The 21,810-nt window shown below is 41.2% G+C and overlaps 1 protein-coding gene across 1 annotated transcript; it reads right to left on the minus strand.

The window, feature by feature from the left end:
* Positions 1-2,638: 2,638 nt before the first annotated feature.
* On the minus strand, positions 2,639-21,809 carry LOC110979466 (uncharacterized). Its single transcript, XM_022235279.2, has 19 exons — positions 21,664-21,809; positions 19,999-20,228; positions 19,425-19,613; positions 18,653-18,849; positions 17,457-17,571; positions 16,754-16,930; positions 16,224-16,427; positions 15,015-15,128; positions 14,660-14,854; positions 13,078-13,227; positions 12,528-12,733; positions 10,767-10,890; positions 10,187-10,390; positions 9,456-9,656; positions 8,575-8,691; positions 8,115-8,259; positions 6,953-7,227; positions 6,049-6,185; positions 2,639-5,280 (listed from the first exon to the last, which is right to left on the minus strand). The coding sequence occupies exons 2-19, from the start codon at positions 20,162-20,164 to the stop codon at positions 4,999-5,001; spliced, it is 3,198 nt and encodes a 1,065-aa protein (XP_022090971.2). The 5' UTR covers positions 20,165-20,228; positions 21,664-21,809; the 3' UTR covers positions 2,639-4,998.
* Between the last annotated feature and the right edge of the window lies 1 nt (position 21,810).

Here is a 21,810-nt window from a genome sequence, read left to right on the forward strand (position 1 = left end):
GTCAGTATCAAGCAGGTTGAATTTCTTCAACCTGCTTGGTACTGTTGCTGCGAAAACTGAGGAAGAAGGCTACTGGTTCAAAAAGGATTTATTCTTATCAAAACATTGACTTAAAATGGAATACAAGGGTGGACAGGGTCAATGGGACCATGCCCCGAAAAAGGCGAGTTGCTTTTAACCGTTCCCCTTCCTTCCAAAAACATAAAGCAACAAAATATAGACTTAATCATCAGCAAACCCATAGCCTACAAGGTTAACCAAAAGTTTCCAACATCTCTGGACCCTCCAAAAACATTCCCCCATCCCACCCCCTCCAAAAATGGCTCTAGATTTGCTCTCGATTGACCATGGAGGTAGTTGACGACTTTGCTCCTGATGATTTTGAGAAGTTGCTTCAAAGGCACCGGCGGAGGAACGGGTGTAAATGGTAGGTGCCCCGCCCCCCACTTTATTGGCCTACCATAATTGTATTCTTTTCAGTCTACTGGCCGGAGCTTGCCCCCCCCCCCCCAACACACACACTTTTAAAACCGTTTGTTATTCAAGGGTAGAAAAAGGTGTTTGGTATCTGATTTCATTTTCACTTTAGAATTCCTAGTTCCAATTCCCAAACCTTGGCTGAATATGACGAAAAGTCAACAAAATTTACCTATTTCGGCGGTCTCTCCGATGTCCAATCCTGGGATGTGCCCTGAACTCGATGTGCCTGCTGACGCAATGGCCACTGCGTCGCCTCCTTCAAGGTCTTGATGAGCCAAAAAGACAGGATGCAACAAAGTGCGGAGTTTCTTAGAGTCAAGCAAGTCAATTACATTCACTGGTCTTACAAACGCAAGGTCCCGTAAAAATAGTGCCAAATTATTCGAAAACAAAACTAAACCTTTTCAGATGCTACTTTTAATAACACCATTTTTTGCTTAAATTAAGTTTTGTATTGCAACAAAGCTCGACTATGAAATTGTATCAGTGGCGTATATTGCAACTTGCAGTGTGCATTTGGGGTCCTTAATTTCTCTGGAGGAACGCTCAAATAGTGTGACCATAAAACAGTAATTTCCCTTCCAAATTTGGGGGACGGGGCGCAATGGGGTATGGGTCTAGCTATTAACCGTAATGATTATCACCATGATCAGCTTCAGGAGGTTCCAAGTTTGATTGGAAGTAGTGCAGACCAGACACAATACAAATATACTTGTCTTTTTGCAGTCATTGATCTAGTTTGCTCATGTAAAGTAATGCAAGAACAGTCGTTTTGATGTGCAATTTTGTCTTAGTTTAATGATTTTTTTAACCTTTTAATGTATTTCTATATATAATTTGTATGTCCCTGTGATATTCTGTCTACTTGCTTGTATTCGTCATGGAACTAAATGCCTGTGGTCAACACCGATTAGGTTCATTTTTTCAGTTCCTATCATCATGTGTTTTTGTCTACTTGTTTTTATGATGGCAGGTAAATAATAATACTAATTCGTTGGCAAAATTAACAAAAAAGATAAATTAAAGTCACCTGTGAAAGTTTCAGTTCAATACAGAACCTACTTCTCGAGAAAACAGTAAAAAAATACCTGTCACGATATTTGCACAAGGAGATTCCTTATTATATCTTTTAAGCCAACTTTAATGCACGTTCTGAAGCAACAGGACAGAATGTGCACTCCAAATGAATAATGATTCGGCCAATCACAGTGTGTTGGCAAGCGTGACAGTGGCTGGGTTCCGCGAGCCTGTTCCCCTTGCGGAACCTTGTCACAATCTGACCTACATTAAGAACGCGTATCATTACCAATGTCTTCCTGCCAGATTGACTACCGGATTTAAACTGCTGTGATTCTCCACAGGTAAGCGGCATAAATTTCTCTCGGTTTCCCTTGAATGCATGGATACAGTCTTTAATAATGTTGACGTTTTGCAAGCTGACTTCAATTTTCCTGTGCTTCCACCTCTTCAGGTGGAGGCAAAACCAATTTTTTTTTAATCCCGAAATTATGAGTATCAAAAGCGAGATGACACACACAAACGAAGCGACAGAATACTCCACAGTGGTACCTAGATACAGATATTTCAACATCATTCAATCTCTGGTCGGACGATTCTACGAGAAGTCCAAGGTTGCAAACAAATATGGGCCACAAGACTTCCAAGGTTGGCGAGAGGTTTATGGAAGGTGATCGAGCGACACGACCGATATATCTCCCAAACCTCACCCCATCCCCCATCCCATTCTTAGGTCCACGCCTTATACAAGGCATGGCACCAAATTATGAACACACCATGGAATGATACACATGGAAAAAAGATTATGCATTCTCACCTAAAACATAAAGCACCCTACATAGTGGCCAATTGCACAAAGCACCGATTTGCTCCGGGTAGAAAAGCTTTGGCAACGACAGCAAGAATGTTATGTAACACCGACTGCTTGTAAACAGAATCCCAGATAACGCTGGCCCGGACAGAAAGTTTACGAAGTCCTTTTTCTGCTGAATAGCTCCAAGAATTACTTGGTGAGCAATCTGGAACTGTTAATATCCTAGTGCATAGGTCTAGATTACAACGATTAGGTGTTTACTTATACAAACAAGACAGATGCTCTTTCACAACGAACCCCAAAACTGCACAGAATACAATATAAATATACGGAGGAATACGATGTAATGTTTAATAGTACAAACTTGAGCATGAAATAAATGATCCAGCTAACAAACACATCAGAAGCCTAAGGATTCTCTGTAGGGTACTGCATGCAAACTTTATTCGAACAACTATATTTCAAGGACGGAAAATTCTACCATATTTCACGGAAGGCTAATAATAATGATGTGAATACTGCTTCTAACCACGGACTGCCGGGACAAATTAAGCGTTACAGGAACTCCTGTCAACGAACAACTCAGTGCTGTAGTCCACTTCATCAAATAGTCCCCTCAAAGCCCATTGCTAGTCATGTCGTTTCACAATGTATTCAAACGAAGCCCCTTTAAATTCTTCCGAGTGAACTTGCCAACTGACTTTTGTCTTGCAAACTGACTTGACGGTGATGCAGTGGATAACTTGCATAAAACAAAAAATTGATTTGGAAGAATGTTTGCTAGTCGTACCCCCCCCAAAAAAAGTTTCAGGGTTGTAAATTTCAGTGGCGTAACCAAGGGGACGGGGGACTATCACCTCATGGGAACTCTTGCCCTCTTGCCCCCTTCCAAGAGAGCCTCACTGAGTGACCGGAGGGGGAAGGGCATTAAGGAGGTCCCTGTGGGAAGTCTTGCCCCCCCTTGCCCCATCCTCCCCTGAGAACAGCCTAGGCTATGCCACCGGTTCAATTTGTGCGACACCTGTGACTGTCTAAAATCTGCATATGGAAGACAACTTTTATTCATTTTTGTGACAAAGTACACGTTCCTCCCACACCTACCAGTGCTATTTTGGGTTCGGGTTTTAAAACTCCATGTACATTTCCTTCTGTTACAAATTCATTATGTTTGTCATGCTGGCAAATTATATTCCTTCATTTGCTATATTTAAACGGTACTAACCACATGAAAACCATCACACAGCAAGCATGGATAACTCTTTTGCTGCACTGCGTACATTCCACTAACCAATACCTGAGCTCTCACTCCATAGAACTAACAGCAGGGAATGCTGCTCAATATAACTGTGTGCCAAGCAAAGTTGAACACACATGCAATAATTTATCATTTTAATGCCCATAATTTTTGCCTTTTCCATGTGATCAGAGACAAGACTTGAAACCTGAATGCCGATTGGGCCTGTTAGGTTGCATCACTGAGATAAATCACGGCCCAAGTCCAATAGAATTAAGTCAGCTGATTCAGTGTATGCTTTTTGCACCAAAAGGTGAGCACAGAAAAAAAGTATGCAAGGCAAAAGCGGACTACCAACCAAAAAATGCCACTTGATGTGGATTTCATGTGACTGGTTCTCAGCTTAGAGTCAACTAGCTCATAAAGTTGTGATGTACATGTAATATTTTCACCTCAGCAGTTCAGTGCACCCAAATGATTATTGCACTGAGGGAAATCAATTTGGTCCCTGCCTGTTTGAATAGAGGTGCTTTTGTGATAGTTTAACTTTAACAAGACTAACAACTTAACAAGACTAATATCAAAAGACAGCACGACTATGACCTAAATTGAATGGTGCAGATGACAAACATGCCAGCTTACAGGAGTGTTGGCTTTGAAATCAAAGCCAATGAGAAATGGATTGATAACATGTATTTGTCAAGACGGACAATACAAAACAAAAAAATGAAACTCTCAAAACTTAATATGCATTTCATAATTTTGGTCTTCGTGATAAAAGATATTCAGACCACAAACTTGCACAACTGTGTACAACTAAATTCAAAAAAAGATGGATGTTGCATACCCTAAATTCAGAAACGTATCTTGGTCATAAAAATAGAACTGATTCAAACTAGTGTTAGATATGGTCAGAGACCTAAAGTTCTTACAGTAGGTTAATCAAATTCCACACAGGAAATGCATTCCTATTGCACCAGGCCATTTCCTTTCTCTAACGACAGTGCTAATGACAACAAATGCTATAAATATCTGCTCTGTACAGGTCCTTCTATATAAAAAAATGGTATATTCCTAAAACAGTGTGCCTAATTTCACAAGGTGAACACCTTCAGTGCAGTTGTACCTGCACTTTACTCTTTTAAACATAACCACTGAAATGATTTCAATTCCAAATTTATACAGTATAAAAAGCTCTCAAGTTGGGTTTTAACAAACCAAGTTTGTCATTTCAAGAATATTTTTAACAAAAGCTCATCAACGCATCAGTTCCTTCTTCCAAAATAGCCACAGTACTCACATTATAACAAAAATCAAACAGAATCTTGTAGCATTCAGTACAACCGTGATTGCTGCACTCACAAACTTCCACATTTTGTCTTTAATTTGGGAATTTGTTACCTAGGTCCCCAAATTAGAGACGTTTCACAGAGAAACCAAGGTGGACAGAATTTCACAAGATGGAGCACATTTTGGATTTCTGGATGCCCCCGGACCCTTGACCTCCAGCCCCAGCCGACTTGGCCCTGGGTTTACCTGAGGAGGCCCGGTCGGGTTTGCCTGATGGTTTGACACTCTGGGGTCTGTCCTGGGGTTTGTCCCTGGGTGTGGATCCTGACGGGGAACCATTGGGGGAGGTGTTGCCAAAGGACGTGGCCTTCCTTTGATCAGCATCTTCCATAGCTGCCTTGAGTGCATCTGGATCACTCACCTTGTTGCTAGTCTTATTTCCTTTCTGTTTAAAAAAAAAAAGGTTTTGAACTTTTCCTCACTCAATAATGACTGCTTGTTTTTCCGAGGAGAGGAAGATTGTTCTTTTTCGGAAGTATACATGTAACATTCTATGACTAAGGAACCGATGGTGTACGGTTCATGCAGAATTTCACTGTCAGTGTTGTAAGCACAGAATGAATCATCGTCAATTGAGCTTATGATCACGTAAGCTCAAAATTCCTTGCCCAGGGTGATATAAACCTGGTCCAAGAGAGCTGTGCAGACATGTTTTGGACACTATAAACATGCAAGCAATTTTGTCTAAAGGTATGAACCTCAAAATGTAGAGATGCCCTGTCTCTCTCTCTAAGTCAAGGCAAATTAGTATTTTTTCAAACAGCAACTAAAACTCCCAATGCCTCATATTTTTATCAAGAAATCCTGTGAGTCAGTGAAGTACAACATGACGTGGTGTACTTCTGTTTTAAATATTAGTTTGATCCCTTCACCCCCCCCCCCAAAAAAATATACAACGTTTGGAAAACTTATAATTTTTATAGTATATAGTACGGGCATGAAGCACATAGTAAAGTATACAAGAAACTACGATACCAATTGTCAATGGCTAGTTTATTTTAATTCTACAAACTGCAGTCAATGGAATGAGATGATGAAGGACTGATGATCAACTGTCATAAAACAGAGGAATATGATAGAGTCTTACAGAGCCAATCTACAAGGCACAGATGCTCTGACCAGCATCAGTGCTAATTAGATAAGGTGGACCAACCTGAGCGTCAGTGTACAGCATTTCGGCTGCGTCGCCCAGCTCCACCTTGATGAGCTTGCCATTGTAACCTTTGCCCCTCAGGTTAAGGGTCTTCTCTCCGACCTGCTCTACGCCCCAGTGAAAATCCTCTGTCATCTCTACATGAGCAAAGATCAATAATTTTCTGATAATATTGCATGGTGAAAAGGCTAAGACTTAAGACAATGGCTAAGACTTTAGAAAATGGTTAAGTCGGTGTTCTTTGATTCTTTGTATGTGTTAGAACCATTTCAAAATAAAATGTATGTCAGCTCACACCATATAGAGGTTACTGATCAAAAAAGTTCTGGAAAGACCTCAGTGTTATCTTTAAAAAAGTATAAAAAATAAAAGCATCTTTGCCATTTGTGACTTCAGGCATTTTGGCTGGGTCAGATCAGCTTCATTTCTACGTTTGTGAGTTTTTGGTCAGGTCAGTTCAGTTAAGCCAAAAACTGAAAAAAAAAAAGCCCAAGTAGGTTGGACATTCTCTCAGCCCATTATTATGACAGTTGGAGTGCCCGGTAGGACCAAGATGCATGTTTTTCCTGCTGTATTCATTTCAACACTCAGACTGGGACAGTAAACACGAAACATTGCATTATTTTTTAGTTCTCATGTTGCTCTTTCCAAAGAATTCAAGCAACACAGACAAGGTCAGGCAAAAAAGTTCATGGCTTGAAGACCAATTTGTTTAGGCAAGGTATTCAGGTTTTTTTTTTTTGACTGGCTCAGTTTGTCAGTTTAACCTTAATTTTTGTTTTGGGTCAGGTCAGGTCATATTTGGGGAGCTTAGATCTGGTTTCAGATTGGATTAAGTTTGCATATATTATGCTTCAGGCCAGTTTGACTAGTTCAACCTGACCAAATCTTCATAAAACCCTACCTATCTTATCCAACGTCAGCATCTGGAAGTGCTCCTGCGTCAGTCCCTCAGGTGGCCAGGCGACATGGGTCAGGATGCAGGGCAGTATGGGCCTACTGCTCTCCTTGCACAGGTCCAGGGTGGCCAGCGCCCGCTGGCTGGCGCTGATCTCTGGCCCAACGCAACACACTAGGGAGTCACAGGTCCGGATAGCGGCCACCTGATCGCTGCTCAAGCTGGAGCTGTTCAGGGTATCCCTGGATGGCAGGACCGTGTTGAAGCCTTTTGTCTCCAGCCTGAAGGCAGGACATGTAGGGTGAAAGGATTGCGGCAATCAGCATGGTGCTTACCGGCTCCAATCAATTAATTTGTTTTGAGTCATAGTTTCCAAACAACGTAACACTCTATTTGGCATCCCTTTTGGCTTTATAACTGTAATGAAAAGTACCCTTTTTTTAAATGCTTAAAACTGTACATGCTTTCCTGGGCAACTGTGGGTATTCTTGCTGTGACATCAAGTTATGGATAAAATTACTGATTTTTTAGGTTTTCCAGTTTAAATTGTGAACCAAAAATTTGGTCACTGAGAACATTTCTATGAAAGGGTTGCTCACTAGCTTATTACCATGTGCTTAAATGTACACAGCCAAAAAAAAGCAAAAGAAAAGGAAATTTCAGCCAGCACAAAAATAAAAAATTCCAGAATTTGTTCAAAATCAATGCAAAATTAAAGTGTTCTTCCCGAAATGACACCATCCAGATTATGGAAACAATCATCAGCATAATAAAACAAAAAAGCACCAAAATGCACTTGAAAATCACAACACAAAATCTGAAGACAAACCAATTGAGATGAAAAGGTTTTACGGGTAGCAGATAAAATTTGCACTGAACAGACCCTGCAAAATGCAAATTGAGACCAAGTTGAACCTGACCAATCACTTTCTCGACAAACCTATTAGGAGAAAAAAAAAAGCTAAATACAAAACCAAAAACAAAAAACATAGCACTGAACTGGGGACCACGAGCTCAAAATTCAACTCGCTATCCACTTGACTTAGCAGAGGCTCAAAGAGATTGCTTCTCGGAAATATTATAAAGTTATCTAAATCCTACCAGGGTGGTGGTGACATTGTTTACAAGAATGCTCGGTCACAGCTACCTACAGCACACTACTACCCACCTTGACTGGATATGCGTGGCCTCATTGTAGCGCACGGGGTCGCAGTAGATGTATATCTTGTACTTGTTGAGATGGTTCTCAGTACGTTCGACTGGGGAGGCTGGACGGGCCTGTCTCTCCTCCGCGGTCTGCCTGTGGTCTCCGGCTGGGCAAAGTGTGAATTGAAATTGGTAATATGTGTTTAGAGCTCCAGTGTACAGAAACAGAGCACGGGCAAACAATGCATACCATTTATGCAAGTGGTGAGGAGCATGCACCACTAATTTTCATCCGAATGTGTATAAACTGTAGCTTATTCATATACACCACGAACATGGCAGCAATGGCAGTCGAGTGTCTTGTATAGTCTCTTTGTCTCTGTTGAGCCGGTAGATACTTGTGCATGGAATCCATATTTCTTCTTTTATTCACTGAATTTTTTATTGTGAATTTCAGTGTCTCTGTAAACTGTCATCCTTACCAGCATCTTTCTTAGCCCGAGCTATCTCCTTCCTCAGGAACTCGGCATCTACCAGCCAGTTGCCTATATCGCCCATTGAGGGTGGGCTACTGTTGTGTATAATGTCAACCTCACTGCCTGCAAAAGAGAGAAAAAGGGGTCAAAGTCAGTCTTCTCTTTAAGGAACAAGTCGGACCAGCAAGTTAACATGCAGATTGCATGGTCATGTTAGTGCAGCAAGTTGAGGATACTTGTGCATCGAATCCAGATTTCTTTGTCTGACCGAATTCCTTAACCCTCAAAGTGGTAGAAGGGGCAGTGACAGATTCTACCCACCCTCATCTCAGCTGTTAGACTTCAACCAATCTTTTTAAAACTTGGCACATGTTATAAGACATCCATCATGAGTACATCTGTGAAGTTTCAATACAACCAAACATGGAATTTTGTTTACAGTCACTTGTAGCTCCCACTCCCTTGCCTGTCAACCTCTGCACTGAGCTCATGGCAGCGAGAACATTTTTGGCAGACCCATCTTTAAAAAGTGGACATTTCAAGAGAACGTCATAAAACTGGTGTCAGATTGACCCCAAGACATCAGAGGGAAAAATCCCAAGGTTCAAACTGTTTAAAAAAAAACTGCACTGCAACAACATCAGATTATTAATGCACAGATCCAGTCCCCTACCTAGCACTTATAGGATTAAATCTGCTTCCCTCCAATGCCCGCTTACATCAAGTTTCCCTTGCTGATCTCAATACCCCATACATGAGCTAAATCTGATTTTGTGTAGCCAAAACAAAATCTGAGCTAAGCATTCTTGGAAACTTCACAACTTCACAGAAAAAAAAAATCAGCTCCAGTGGCAGGGACTTACCACACCCTCCCCACACTGACTCACCATATTTGTAGAGGGAAATGATAGGATAGAATCCCCCTTCTGGCTGCTGCATGGCTTGGTGGTGGATGACTGAGCCGTTCACAGTGCAGTAGACCACCACAACTTGCTGGGCGCGGTCACTTGGCTGGTTTTTGATGGCCGGATAGACAATGCCAAAGCCCAGTCGGTCACCATTCCCAAGGTACTCATTCACAGACACCACTGCGCGGAAACGGTGACAGGGCAAGACAACAAAGACTGACTCAACATTTTGGAAAAGGAAGATAATGTTTGCTGTAGGGTTAACAGTCAAAAAGGCCAACATATTTTTTAACAGTGTCTGCTGCCTTCTTTGACTGAAGTTTTAAACTTCTTGAAAATGGGGAGTGATACCCTCATCACTTATTTCATTTTCCTGCATTAAAACAATGACTTGAATACCTTTCAAATCAGTCCATATTTCTGACATGTTCAGTTTGCATTAGGTTGAATCGCTGGTGCACTGGTGTAACTTTCCAACTCTATAAGGCTTCATTTCAGGCAAAAGAATTGTGAAAATTTTAAAAATTCTAATTTCAATTTAGGGATCACCTTGAAACGTTTCTTAAAATCCGACTGATCTGCAGAAAAAAATATTTAGTCAAAAATATCCCAGAACAATGCTGCACGTGGCATACATTCCTAATTGAGAGAAATCATCTTTTCCAGCCCCCCCCCAAAAAAACCAGAAGATGAAAATGAAATGAACATACTTTTATGCAACAAAGCATCTTTGAAGCCTATGCTGTTACTGTGGCAGTAGTATCGGATGTCCCTGGTCCTCTCGTCATTCTTCAGTTTCTTGAATGGTTTCAGCCCCATGTCATTGGTCAGCCCAACTACTGGGGCTTTGCTGACCTTCTGGGCCGGAGTGGAGAGCACCTTGGAGTGGATGGTGACTTCAAAATAGCTCCAGGCTGAAAAAGGAAGGCATGTGGTGAAAGCCGCAGCCAGTGGACATGTATGCTATTTCTGGATAGGGCAAACCAATAGTGCCTGTGCAACGACTGTGGCTAACCAACTGTGGCTGGCCAACTGTGGCTAACCAATTCTTACTGGCCAACGGCTTTGGCTGGCCAGTAATGAAAATAGCCAAGAACAATCCAACAGATATGAAGGACCAACAGAAACAGTGTGCAAGTGAAATGAGTAACATCTTGAGAAATGGTTGCTTGCTATATCACTGATTTTGTGTTGTTATTTTATCAAATACAGTACAGGTAATGTACATTTAACATCCTGAAGAAGATCAGACCACAATCTTCTTGCCATTCAATCCAGGAATAAACTCACCCCTGGTAAGAGGTTGAGGTGATCGGAGACACATGGCTTTCAACTTTCTCATCTTCTTCTGCACGCTGAGTTGGAAGTCACGCACGCAAAGCCCGGTACTCTTCATCCAGTTGGAGAGCATGTCCTATCACAATAAGGAATAGAGATGTCAATTTGAAGAACAAATATGAAAAGCCTATGCCACTCAGCATTTGCCTCAATGGGCCCACTTTCAAACCTGACAGTTGATATCTTGCTTCTTTTTCCTTGAATGGTACAGCACAGATTCATATACGAACATGCTATTACTCAGCTACGCAGATTTCACACATTTAACAGTGTGTGTGTGTGCAACAGTCATAACACCTGCCAAGTCGTCGTGTGAGAGGAATACCATTTGGTATGAGGGTGTCAACTACGAACCACACTGAACTGCCCCAAATAACCTTAAGTGACAGTGACACACTGTAACTCATTGTAATGTTACTTCATCCTCCTGGACTATCAAATTAAGAGAACCGGAGTTTCGTGCTTAATTATTTTATAGACCACTCTCATTTTGCTTACAATTTGTATGGGCGGCCAAAGTTTGCAGAAATATCACCTGTTGGTTGGTTTTTTATTTTTCTTCCAATTTGTTCAAAATGGACATTTGTCCCATTGATTTTAAATAGGGTCCTATTTCCATTTAGCAGTACTGCATGTGTGTTATTATCTAATTTTCTGAGACCTGCATGGGATTTTGAACACTCTGTGAATTATTCTTTTATTTTTGTACCAACGGCCAACTCTAGTTTTAGCAGCCACTTGTAGGAAAAACACGACTGTGATGTCAAAAAGCAGAGCCTATTATTCAGTTGCAAAAATCATTCATTATTCATTTACCAAAAATATGCAAGCTTGAAAGTATGGATCAAACACACCCAACTTTTAAACATTTCTATACACACATTCGAGCTTGCTCACATAACCAATACTAAAAATGATACATTTCCAACCCCCCCTTTCTATGGGAATTATTCCAAGAAACTGTTGAAGTAAAGAAAGCAACTCAGATGAGGGGCAACATCAGCACAAAAAGATGCCTTTGGAGTCTCTGTGTGAAGTTTGAGATGTAGTAACGCCTCACGGATCATGTGGACCACAATTCCAAAGCCAAGGTGTAATAGTTGAAAGAGCTCCATCATTGCTACTGTACAAGACCAGCTCTGGAGTTAAAAGGTGACTGCCAGATGACCTCGAGACCACGTCCTGACAGTAATGAAGCTCGTGAGGAGCATAAGCATGCAACGGCGCACTCTGGGGCTTTGGGTATTCTGGTTCCGGGTGTATCATATAATGAGAGCGCTTCTCAGTCTCTAAAATTAGAGACATTATCAGACCAGAAACCCAATAACAACCTACTACCTTCTTCCTAAATACACAGACAATAGATTAACCTTAACAGTCCTCAATCCTTCACCTGTTGGAGGATTGAGGACTGTTAGGGTTAAGGTATACATGTACATTTGGGAATCCAAAACAGATGTATTCCCCCCCATGTATGACAACAGACATAAAAATACTATCACGTTCCTAAAAATCTTCATTAATTGTAACATTTTAATTCTTCCATCTTCTTTTGTCTCAGGTTTTATTTCTCAATGTCCCTCTCTCGTATTCATGATGGCATTCAAAGTATTTTTGATCTTTTTTTTTCTGTTACTGCCCACTTACAAAATCCGACCAATCTTGTCAGATACCAGTATGGTTGCAATAAACAAATGAATTTATAAAAAGTACCTTGGAAAATGTGCCAGGAGGGGTGGGTCTAGTGTCCGGCCATGACACCCTCACAGCACAGGGTTCCCCCACAAAACCTAGGCTGGGGTAGATATCCTGACTCCCGCCGGTCAGAGGGGTCAGACCCACCAGCTGGCCATTCTTGACAAATTGCACAATCTTGACCGATTCACCGAAATACTCCGCGAAGCACCCAACTTCATCTCCTACAGTTGAGAAAGCAATTCAGTGGGTGAGCCATGGAGAAAAAAGTGGCATACGCAGGACAGGTCACTAAAGTGACAATCACTAAAGTAACCAGTAGTTCTTATGATTACCTTATATGATGTTTAAAATGATGTTCCACGACAGAACAAAAATTTGCTAATTCTGCCAGTTATTTCAAACGAATCTTAAAGTCAAAAAGCTTGGTTTCAGGGAAAAGGGAACAAAAATTTGCTCTATCCTGTTCCGAATGTTGTCATGTGTATATAGACTAAATGCTAAACACAATGGTGCTTTTAGTGCACTAACACTGAAACAGGTGCTCTGTTTGCCCATGCAAACTTACCTTTAGTGTATTTCTCTGTCTTGAACCTATCAACACCATTATAGATTGCACCCTCACAGGAATAGCCCACTGTGTCTAGTACATCGCCGGGTAGTACGCCGACGCTTTGTCCACTGCGACTGATGCCCATCACAACTCTGCCGTCCGCATCTGTGCAAACAGTGGAAGGAGGCTGGACACTTTCAATACACTGGACTAACGTTTAGTTGTTTATTCGCGTGTGACAAGTGATTTCTCAATACTTTAGAGGCAAATTGTCTGATCTTGTTCAACCCCAGTGATTTGCACGTAACCAAGTCAGTATGTAACTATACTCAAGACAATTACTGAAGACGCATTTTGTCCTCAGTGATTTTCAGTCCTGCAGACTTTCAGGCCCCCATAGGGTATAAAGCATAAGCATCAAAATTATCGGTAGTTCTTGTGATGTGCTCCCTAGCTGGTAATGTGGTCCTCTGCCCCGATGCCCCAAACTGGCGACGGGCCTGCAGGATTTTTGGTCATTTAGACTGCACCTAGCGAGTTGGGATTCCATTCAGAATCAACAAAGGGAAAAACGGTAATATCATGGAACTGCAGAAAGTGCACTTGATCCTAATTGCAAGAAATTATGGTACCGAAGCAATTTGATTGAATCCAATTTTCCCTTTGGAGGTACTCATTTAATGGTCATGTTTTGCTCGCAATTACAAGATGTGTTGTTACCAAATCTTAACCTCCTGCAAGGTCTGGCTTTCGCCTAAGTTTGTTCAAGAGTGAGAATTTGGTATCAAGATACCCTACGGCAGTGATTTCATAAAGCCATTAGTAAGCACCGTCGACATATATTATTGATATGGGTTTGACATCGATATCGCCGATTTTAGTTATTTGTTAATATCGATATATAGAAAATATCAGATTTTGGAGAAATTGTGAAAATATTGAAAGTATTAAAACTTCAAAAACATTGATATAAAAAAATATATTGAAAATATCGCTACTGAGGAGCGAACTTTATTTAAAAATACACAAGTGCATGGTCACATTACTGTAATTTTTGATATGCCACGACTTACATCGGTTCTCACGTTGAGTAAAAATTGTCCTTGTAGTTTATACTCTGGGTGGCTTATACGGCAACATTTGAAGAATAAATTCAGTCACCTATTTCAGTCTCCCACTCAATAATTCGAAAAAATCCCACAATTTATCCTCCAAAACAGAGATTTGCCAACCAAACGTACCTAGTCTAGCACCACATGCTGATATCGCTATGCACAGCAGCGAGTATCCCATCCCATGTAGGTAACGTACGCAATACGGATGCTAGAACATGTAGCAAAAGTGAATTGGATCACACCACACCATTACGGTGTAAGGGTGTACCCTTAAAACAATTAAGCAATTTACGCCTGTTTTAATACCTTGAAAATTAAAATGAACAAAATTTGATACATCGATAATATTGATATTAATAAATATAGAATATAAAAAACCCGATATATCGGTATCGGCCAAAATACGATATCGACGGTGCCTAGCCTTTAGTCATATTGTGAGAGAATCCTTACGACTGAGTAACATCCCCCTCCACACCAACCTTCCTCGGTGATGGTGACGGTGAAGTAGGGCTGATCTGGTGTCATCGTTTTCAGCAGCTGAATCAGCTGCATCCTGGAGGTTTTCTCCTTCAGTCTGATCACGTTATCGGAGGGCACCCCCAGCAGCTCATTGAAGCGAAAGTTGCCCGATGTCTCTCCCTCGATGTGCTTCGGTCCTGTGGACTGTTTGGAACCTGGAGAACAGTATCAGAGTTTTTTTATAATTTAAAACTGACACGAGTTAACCTGTCAAATTTTGCGATGTTTTCACAATATCAACATACTCATACTGGCGTCTGCTTTCACGTTTGCACTAAGCCTTAGGGCAATCCTGTTTTTTTTCATATGACGTACTGATTAAGCCAAATCCACCAAAACGCATGGCCTTCTTGATGGCTTCAGCTCTCCATGCGCTGACATCCAGCGAGGTCGGCTCCGGGCACTCAGTGTTTACTCTGACAGTGCAACCTGCGGAATACAAAATATCATCATGACATTAACCACAATCCGCACAATGCAGACCAGACATACATATATAATATATTCCAGGAAAAACGCTAGCATTAGAGTCAAAATGGGGGACAAATTTCATAGCTGTGCCAAAACCTAACAAAATGAGCGTCTGTTAACACAGTTGCTCTTGAGTTTCGAGCCACATAATCTCCTTTTTAAGACTCACAATTAATTTGCTTTTAGGACTCACAATGCAACACCTAACTCAATCCTGAAAAAAATCCCCAGCTGAATAAATCCCTGCATCAACCTACGAGTTCTGGCATTTGTTCAACTGCAGCAGAGTTTCTAATTACTGTGGAATAGAACTCAAACTCAATGGCACATGACCGAGGACTCAACAACCAGAAGATGTGTACTCAAATTGTCTTCACCATGCATATGTCAACTCATGCAAAGATGCTGTGTGTGTTATTTACACACTCAGTGATACATTCTGCACAGTCTGCAATGTAGTTCACTCAGTACCAACGACATCACCGTTTGCCAATAAATATGTAAATCTGGTATGGCAGGCCTCGGCCTTAATTTTTTTTTTATAACTAGCATGCCAGGCACTTTATGTGTTTTACTAGCCCGCAGGAATTTTCCCTTGACCCGATGGGCCTTTTTTTAACAAAACTAACTTTGATTGGCTCTTTTTAACTTCATTATTTCAACTGTTACAGTGGTGTCTCGTTGTTAAAAATGTGGTGAATTAGCAATTACAATTAATAATGAACAACATCCACAATCAATTTCACAACATCTGTTTTACTCATCTTTAAAAATATGAGAAATGACAGGTGAGTTAAATAATGACTTTTACGAGCCCCAAGCAGTTTTTACTAGAATTTGTACGCCAGTCTAGCGCTGGGTATGGTACATGTAACTTGCAGGACCTCAAATCCCCTTAGCAATGGTGACTAAAAGATTGGAACTAAAGGAAATGGGACAGAAAGATGCAATGAAAGGGATGTGTCAAAAGGTATTTTCATGCACAGTCTTCACATGAATCAAACACAACAAACAGGAGAAATGCTACAGAATGGAGTATTTCAAGTTCCATACCTTGGCAGGCTAGACCGATGGTAGGGTAGAAGCCTCCCATTGGTTGATCAAGCGAGCGTTGGTGTACCACCTGACCGTTCTTGGTGAAGTACACGATGACGTTGGTCGGCAGCCTCGGGTTGGCCACTTCAGTCTCCACAAACACCAGACCACAGCCCATAGTATCTCCTACCCCACAAGTACAGTTCTCCCCGAGCTTGGTGGCTGTTTTATATAGAACAATTAAAGCTTTCCTTTTTTCAAAAACCATCTAATCAGTTGTTTTTATTGTAGCAGTTTATAACTAGAGCACTAACTCCTAATTTTCACGCATGGAAGAGCATTTCGATGCAACATAATAATCAGCTTTTGAGAGCTCATGTGCATGTGAAATTTCACGATAATCTTCTCCTAATGCCAACAGAACTTGTTCATCGACATAATTCTTCTGTGGATAATCAGGTTTGAGACCAAAAAATTCAAACTATTCTTTCCTCAGCCTGGAGAAAAATATGAATTCATTAAAATGAAAGAGGACATGGAAGGTTTACCATTTTCTGCAGTTTCAAAGTAAACTGTCCCATCTGCTCCACTATATCCAACGGCCTCCATCATTGTACCTGGCAGCTTAGTGTCATCCAGGAGGGCTGAGGTGAGACCAATCACAGGGCCAACCGTAGCCTCCTCCCCCATTGACACAATGGTCATCTCTAGGTACTGGGTGGAGCCTACACAAGACGGTGAAACCATTAAAAAATCAGGGGTGACCTACTGGGAGGAACTGCAATATGTTAACTCTATGTGACTCAAATGTCATCTTTAACATCATGTGCTAAATACCTTGTAACAAAGAATTTCTGAAACCTCTCAATTTCATATCTGACTGAAACGCTCAGGAGTTACACTACCAGGGCTTAGTTCAAACCATGTGTGGTCAAAAACCATGTGTGGTCTTTTGTTGTCTGTTCTGGAGTGGGACTTTTTTTAATCCCCAGGGGGCAATGCATCCCACAGGTGTAAAAAACTCCATATCCAATATCAAAGCCTTCAACAATTGCTAAATATCAGCTGGTGTGATGTACTGATAAATACGTATATCTCATAGGAGTAAACATTTACAGCTTCGACCTATTTTCCATATCTATTGAAATACTCATCACTGAAACTAACACAAAGATCTTATGAGTTGTTTTCGTAGTCAGATTTTTTTTTCATTTAGAAACGAACAATTAATTTACAACAACTCTCTTTTACTTTTATGAAGAGGGAAGGGTGCTTGGATAGCGGCCACTTTTGATGATGTGCGTAGGCTCAATAGGTTGTCATCTGCTGTCACAGTGTCAGGCATGTTCCAGTCAGACAGGTTCTCCTACAGAAAGAGCGTGATGGAAAAACATCTGAGTCCTTGGCAAATAAGAGGCCAATCACACAGGTCTAGTAGACACAGCATCAGAGATAGAAACTGACTTTGGAAAATGAAAAAAAAAATGTTTGTTAAACTACTGACTCTGCCACACCTAATGCCAGAGTTAAAAAGAGACACAAAATCTGAGAACAATGTAAAACAAAATCATGCCAACGTAAACCTACAAAATGACCCAAAGTATACCCATAAAGGATGCTGTCAAACGTCAGCCAAGTTTGAAATTTTCTGGTAAATTCTAACTAAGATTTTTCTTCAACAGTTTGCACCAGGGAAATTCATATTTTAAGTAAAGACTTAACTAAGAGAAGTCCAACTTTCTGAAGTGATATACTGTTTCAGAAGTCTGTTGGCACAGATGTGGAAAGGGTGTATAGAGCTCAACACTAGGCAGTTGATAGTCTGTAAGGTGAAGTACTACGGAAGTGTCGGAGGTGCTGTTTCAGCGCTACAATACTTTCTTGCATGATTTGGGACTCTCAAACCTCAGGATTGAGAGCCCTGAAATTCTGTATTATGTTTATGCAAGGATTTTTCAGAGCGGGTTTTAGTGACTGCAGCCAGAAACACGTCTCTGCTGCGGTCATTACATAGGCACTTTTGCAACTTCAGTTATGCCTGTGTGATGGTTATAGATGGCTCAGCTCCAGTACCAAGTAGCAGAAAATAAGCAGATAGTTAATATTTTGATGTCTCAAAAATAATAGAGTTATGTGTCAACAATATCTTGTCACATACATGTAGAGTGAAGCAAATAGGCACTTTGTTTCAGAATATGACAAGAGACGGCAGCAGTTGTAGGAACTAGGCTTAACAATGAGTGACAATGATGTTTGTCAAAAGTGTCGTCTGCTGCCTTGCACTACACTGCACTTTTCTCTCTCTCTTGGATGACATAGCCAGTTCCGGTTCTGTGTTTTAGCGGGCGTGGTCCTTGGGTTTTTTTTGACGTCCCAAAACAAGTTTCTAGTCGGGGGCCATGAAAACACACCCTGGATTGGTGACTATCCAGTTGCGTCATCCTTACCTGTGACGAGACTGGTGGGGACGAGCTGAGCCAGTCCACGTGCAGCTCTGCCGTCCCCCACCACACATTGACGGTAGGCAGCAGGAGGTCTTCTTTCAGGGCTAGCCAGCGCCGGTGAACAAGCTGGTCATTCTTGAGCACACAGACTAACGACTTGTGTTTGGAGTGGTAGTCAATGTACAGACCCACCACATCGCCTAATAGAGAAAAAAAGTATATGTGCTATCTGGTTTCAACTCTAACCCAACACTCGTTACCTGAGACTTTCTCGCTACATTCAACAGAATCAGATAACATATGAGAGTTTCCAATGCGAGTTGCAAACTAGCCCTACGTTGGTGCTACCAGTATTGTTTAATATAGAGAAGTCAATACAAAACCTTACCAATTACACGTAGCTATGAAAACTCAAATAGCACAGGACTGACATCTAGCATAGCAGATTTGTTATCATAAATAAAATTACACTGCACCTGTAAAAACCTGACCATTGCTAACATGACCAATATCTAAATATTAATCAAAAACAATGTTCAGAGAATAGAAAATGAATATTTTCAGAGTCGGGTGATATCATGATATCTGTGGCTACCTGACCTAGGCTTCATCAGACTCACAAGGTTCAGACCAGAGGGGAGCTTATTCTCTTACTGTACTGCCTGCTTATTGTCTCCCAAGGCACAGAAAAACACTTCTGTTTGTTAAACATTCTGTGTTCACCAGTGCAACAATATCAGATTCTGCTCACAACACAGAGGGTACCATTTCATACCTTGACCAAAGGTCTGAACGAACTCCTTGGAGCCCTTTCTTGCTGGGCTGGCGATGCTACCGTCATCGCTGAAGTAGACCACCGCATCACTTTTCCTCTTAGAGGGCCTGTCCACCTCATCGTCTTCTACGTCCTCTGCATCCAAGTCTGTCTCTTGGCTGATGCCAATGGCGATGACAGCTTCTTTTGCTAGAAGTCAGAAACAGTTTCTCATTATGATTATGACACCAGCTACATATCTACCTGCATATGTCCTAAGAAAAGTGGACCCAATAAATGAACAATGCATGTTCAGGATGTATATTACTAATAAAAGGAGAGATATGTAGAAAAATTCAACGGAACACTGATTGACTTCCAGTCAATTGAAATCAATGACAGTATGAGTCACACTTGAAAGCAGCTTTAAACCTACTGCACGGCAGATACCTCCTTACCAGACCATGTATCACCAGGTGCATGTATCAAAGTGCACGATACAACTTCATGAACCCCTAACAGTGTTACATCAGACATAATTCTCTGTGAATTTCAATTATACTCAGGAGGGTTAAGGTCATGAGATGGTACAAACCCAGCTGGACCACTTTCACCCTGAAGTAAGGCTTGTCTGGAGATAGCGGTGCCGAGGTGCACTGCGCAAACACCACGTGGCTCTTCTCGTTCACCAGGTCTGGCACTCTGACGACCTTACTCCCATCCTCTAGATGTACCAGGTCTGAACTGTTGACCTCAGCCATTGCCGGGGGCTGATCAGCTGAGAGAAGCTATCCTGCAATTGCTGCTTGCCCTCTTGGATGCTGTCTGAAATGAATAAATCATTGAAAAACTGAAAATATTGTTCGAAAAGAGACAGACAAGGGAAAAAATTACGTGTACTCCCACGATGGGCAGGGAGTAAGTTAAAGGCAGGGGCTTCATGAAACGGTGGTCACTACTGCGAGGTGTCAAAATACATAGTGGCGACAGTTTCTCCAAGGATGTTCCAGTCTGTGATACTGTTGTATTTGAACTTCAAAGTCCAACAAAATATCAGCTGGGATCAGCTGCTGAGGAGCTTCAAGTGGAGTATATTGTTGCAGAGTTACAAAGTGTCTTTAGTTGAAGTTGAAGTCCGCCAGGTTTTTGGGTGTTAGGGTGAGCTGGGCCAGACCTTCCAATGGTACGTTTACAAGTGCCATGCATGCATAAAAACACAAAGCTGGTACAAGCTCTTTTACCTAGTACGGTTTTAACAAAACATCATGTTTTTTCCATCCCAAATGGACAATATTATACCCTCCAAAATTGTTATTTTCAGAAGACACTATTAACATGTCACTGCACATTATCCACCATCACTGTATGGAAGTATGAAATTGTTTCATAACTTCATAACTATTGCAATCACCTCCTGAATGAAATGGGAATATTCTAAAGACACTTTAAAAAGGCTGTTATCCACCCTTGTCCTCTCTCTAACCATGTTAACCCTGAACACAGTTTCACACCAGAACAAATGCATTTTTATAAACATCATTTAGAATTCTGCTAATTTTATAAATGAGAGTTTCTTCTGATATCCTGTCACTGTAATGACTAAAAATTTTACTGAGCCTTGTTTTGCACACAAATATGGGGGAAAATCGAAATATATGTACATGTACAAATAAAACCTGTACAAAGCATTAGTTTAAACTTACCCCTGACATGCCAGAAATGGGGTAGGCCCTAGTTAAAAAAATCAAAGCTTGCCACAAAAAGAGAACTTAATTTCATATTGAATAACAGACTAGGCCCTAATTAAAGTAGACCCAAACTCTTAAATGCTATGGATTCATGCCCCTTTAGGCCTAGGCCTAATTCAGGTTTACCAAAGAAAAGGTGTAATTTTGCTAGTCATACAACTTGCAAGAACAATGAGCAACATCTCATTACTGAGATAAATTATTAATTATAATTAATAAAAAGAGGTCGTGATTTTGTCGGTTTCAGATGAATATCCACCATATTCATGAAAGGTAACATATCATGGAATAGGATGATTGTTAACGGCAAAATTCACAGAGTTTAACATCAGTGACAAGGTGAACTGCACCAGGCATGCCAGAACACCTGGGCCGTGGGAGTCCCCTGGATTCGACAGCGGACATCGGTACTCCCAGCTGGGCGGACGTCCGACCCTACGGTTCTGGGGGTAGGAAATTGGCACTACAACTTGCAAGAGACAGGCCAGCCACAATTTTGTTAATTTACTTACAGTGAAATCCAACGACACACCACTGAAAACACATTAATTCACGACAAGTTAATGAATGAAGGTCATCGACGTGACAATTCAACCAACATAGTTTAGAAGTCACTCCATCAACCGCGCGACTAGTGTTAGGAATGCATGTTGCTAAGC

This window comes from Acanthaster planci, linkage group LG01 (assembly GCF_054643075.1).
Source record: "Acanthaster planci isolate LZ-2023a linkage group LG01, COTS_SCS, whole genome shotgun sequence".
NCBI classification, from domain to species: domain Eukaryota; kingdom Metazoa; phylum Echinodermata; class Asteroidea; order Valvatida; family Acanthasteridae; genus Acanthaster; species Acanthaster planci.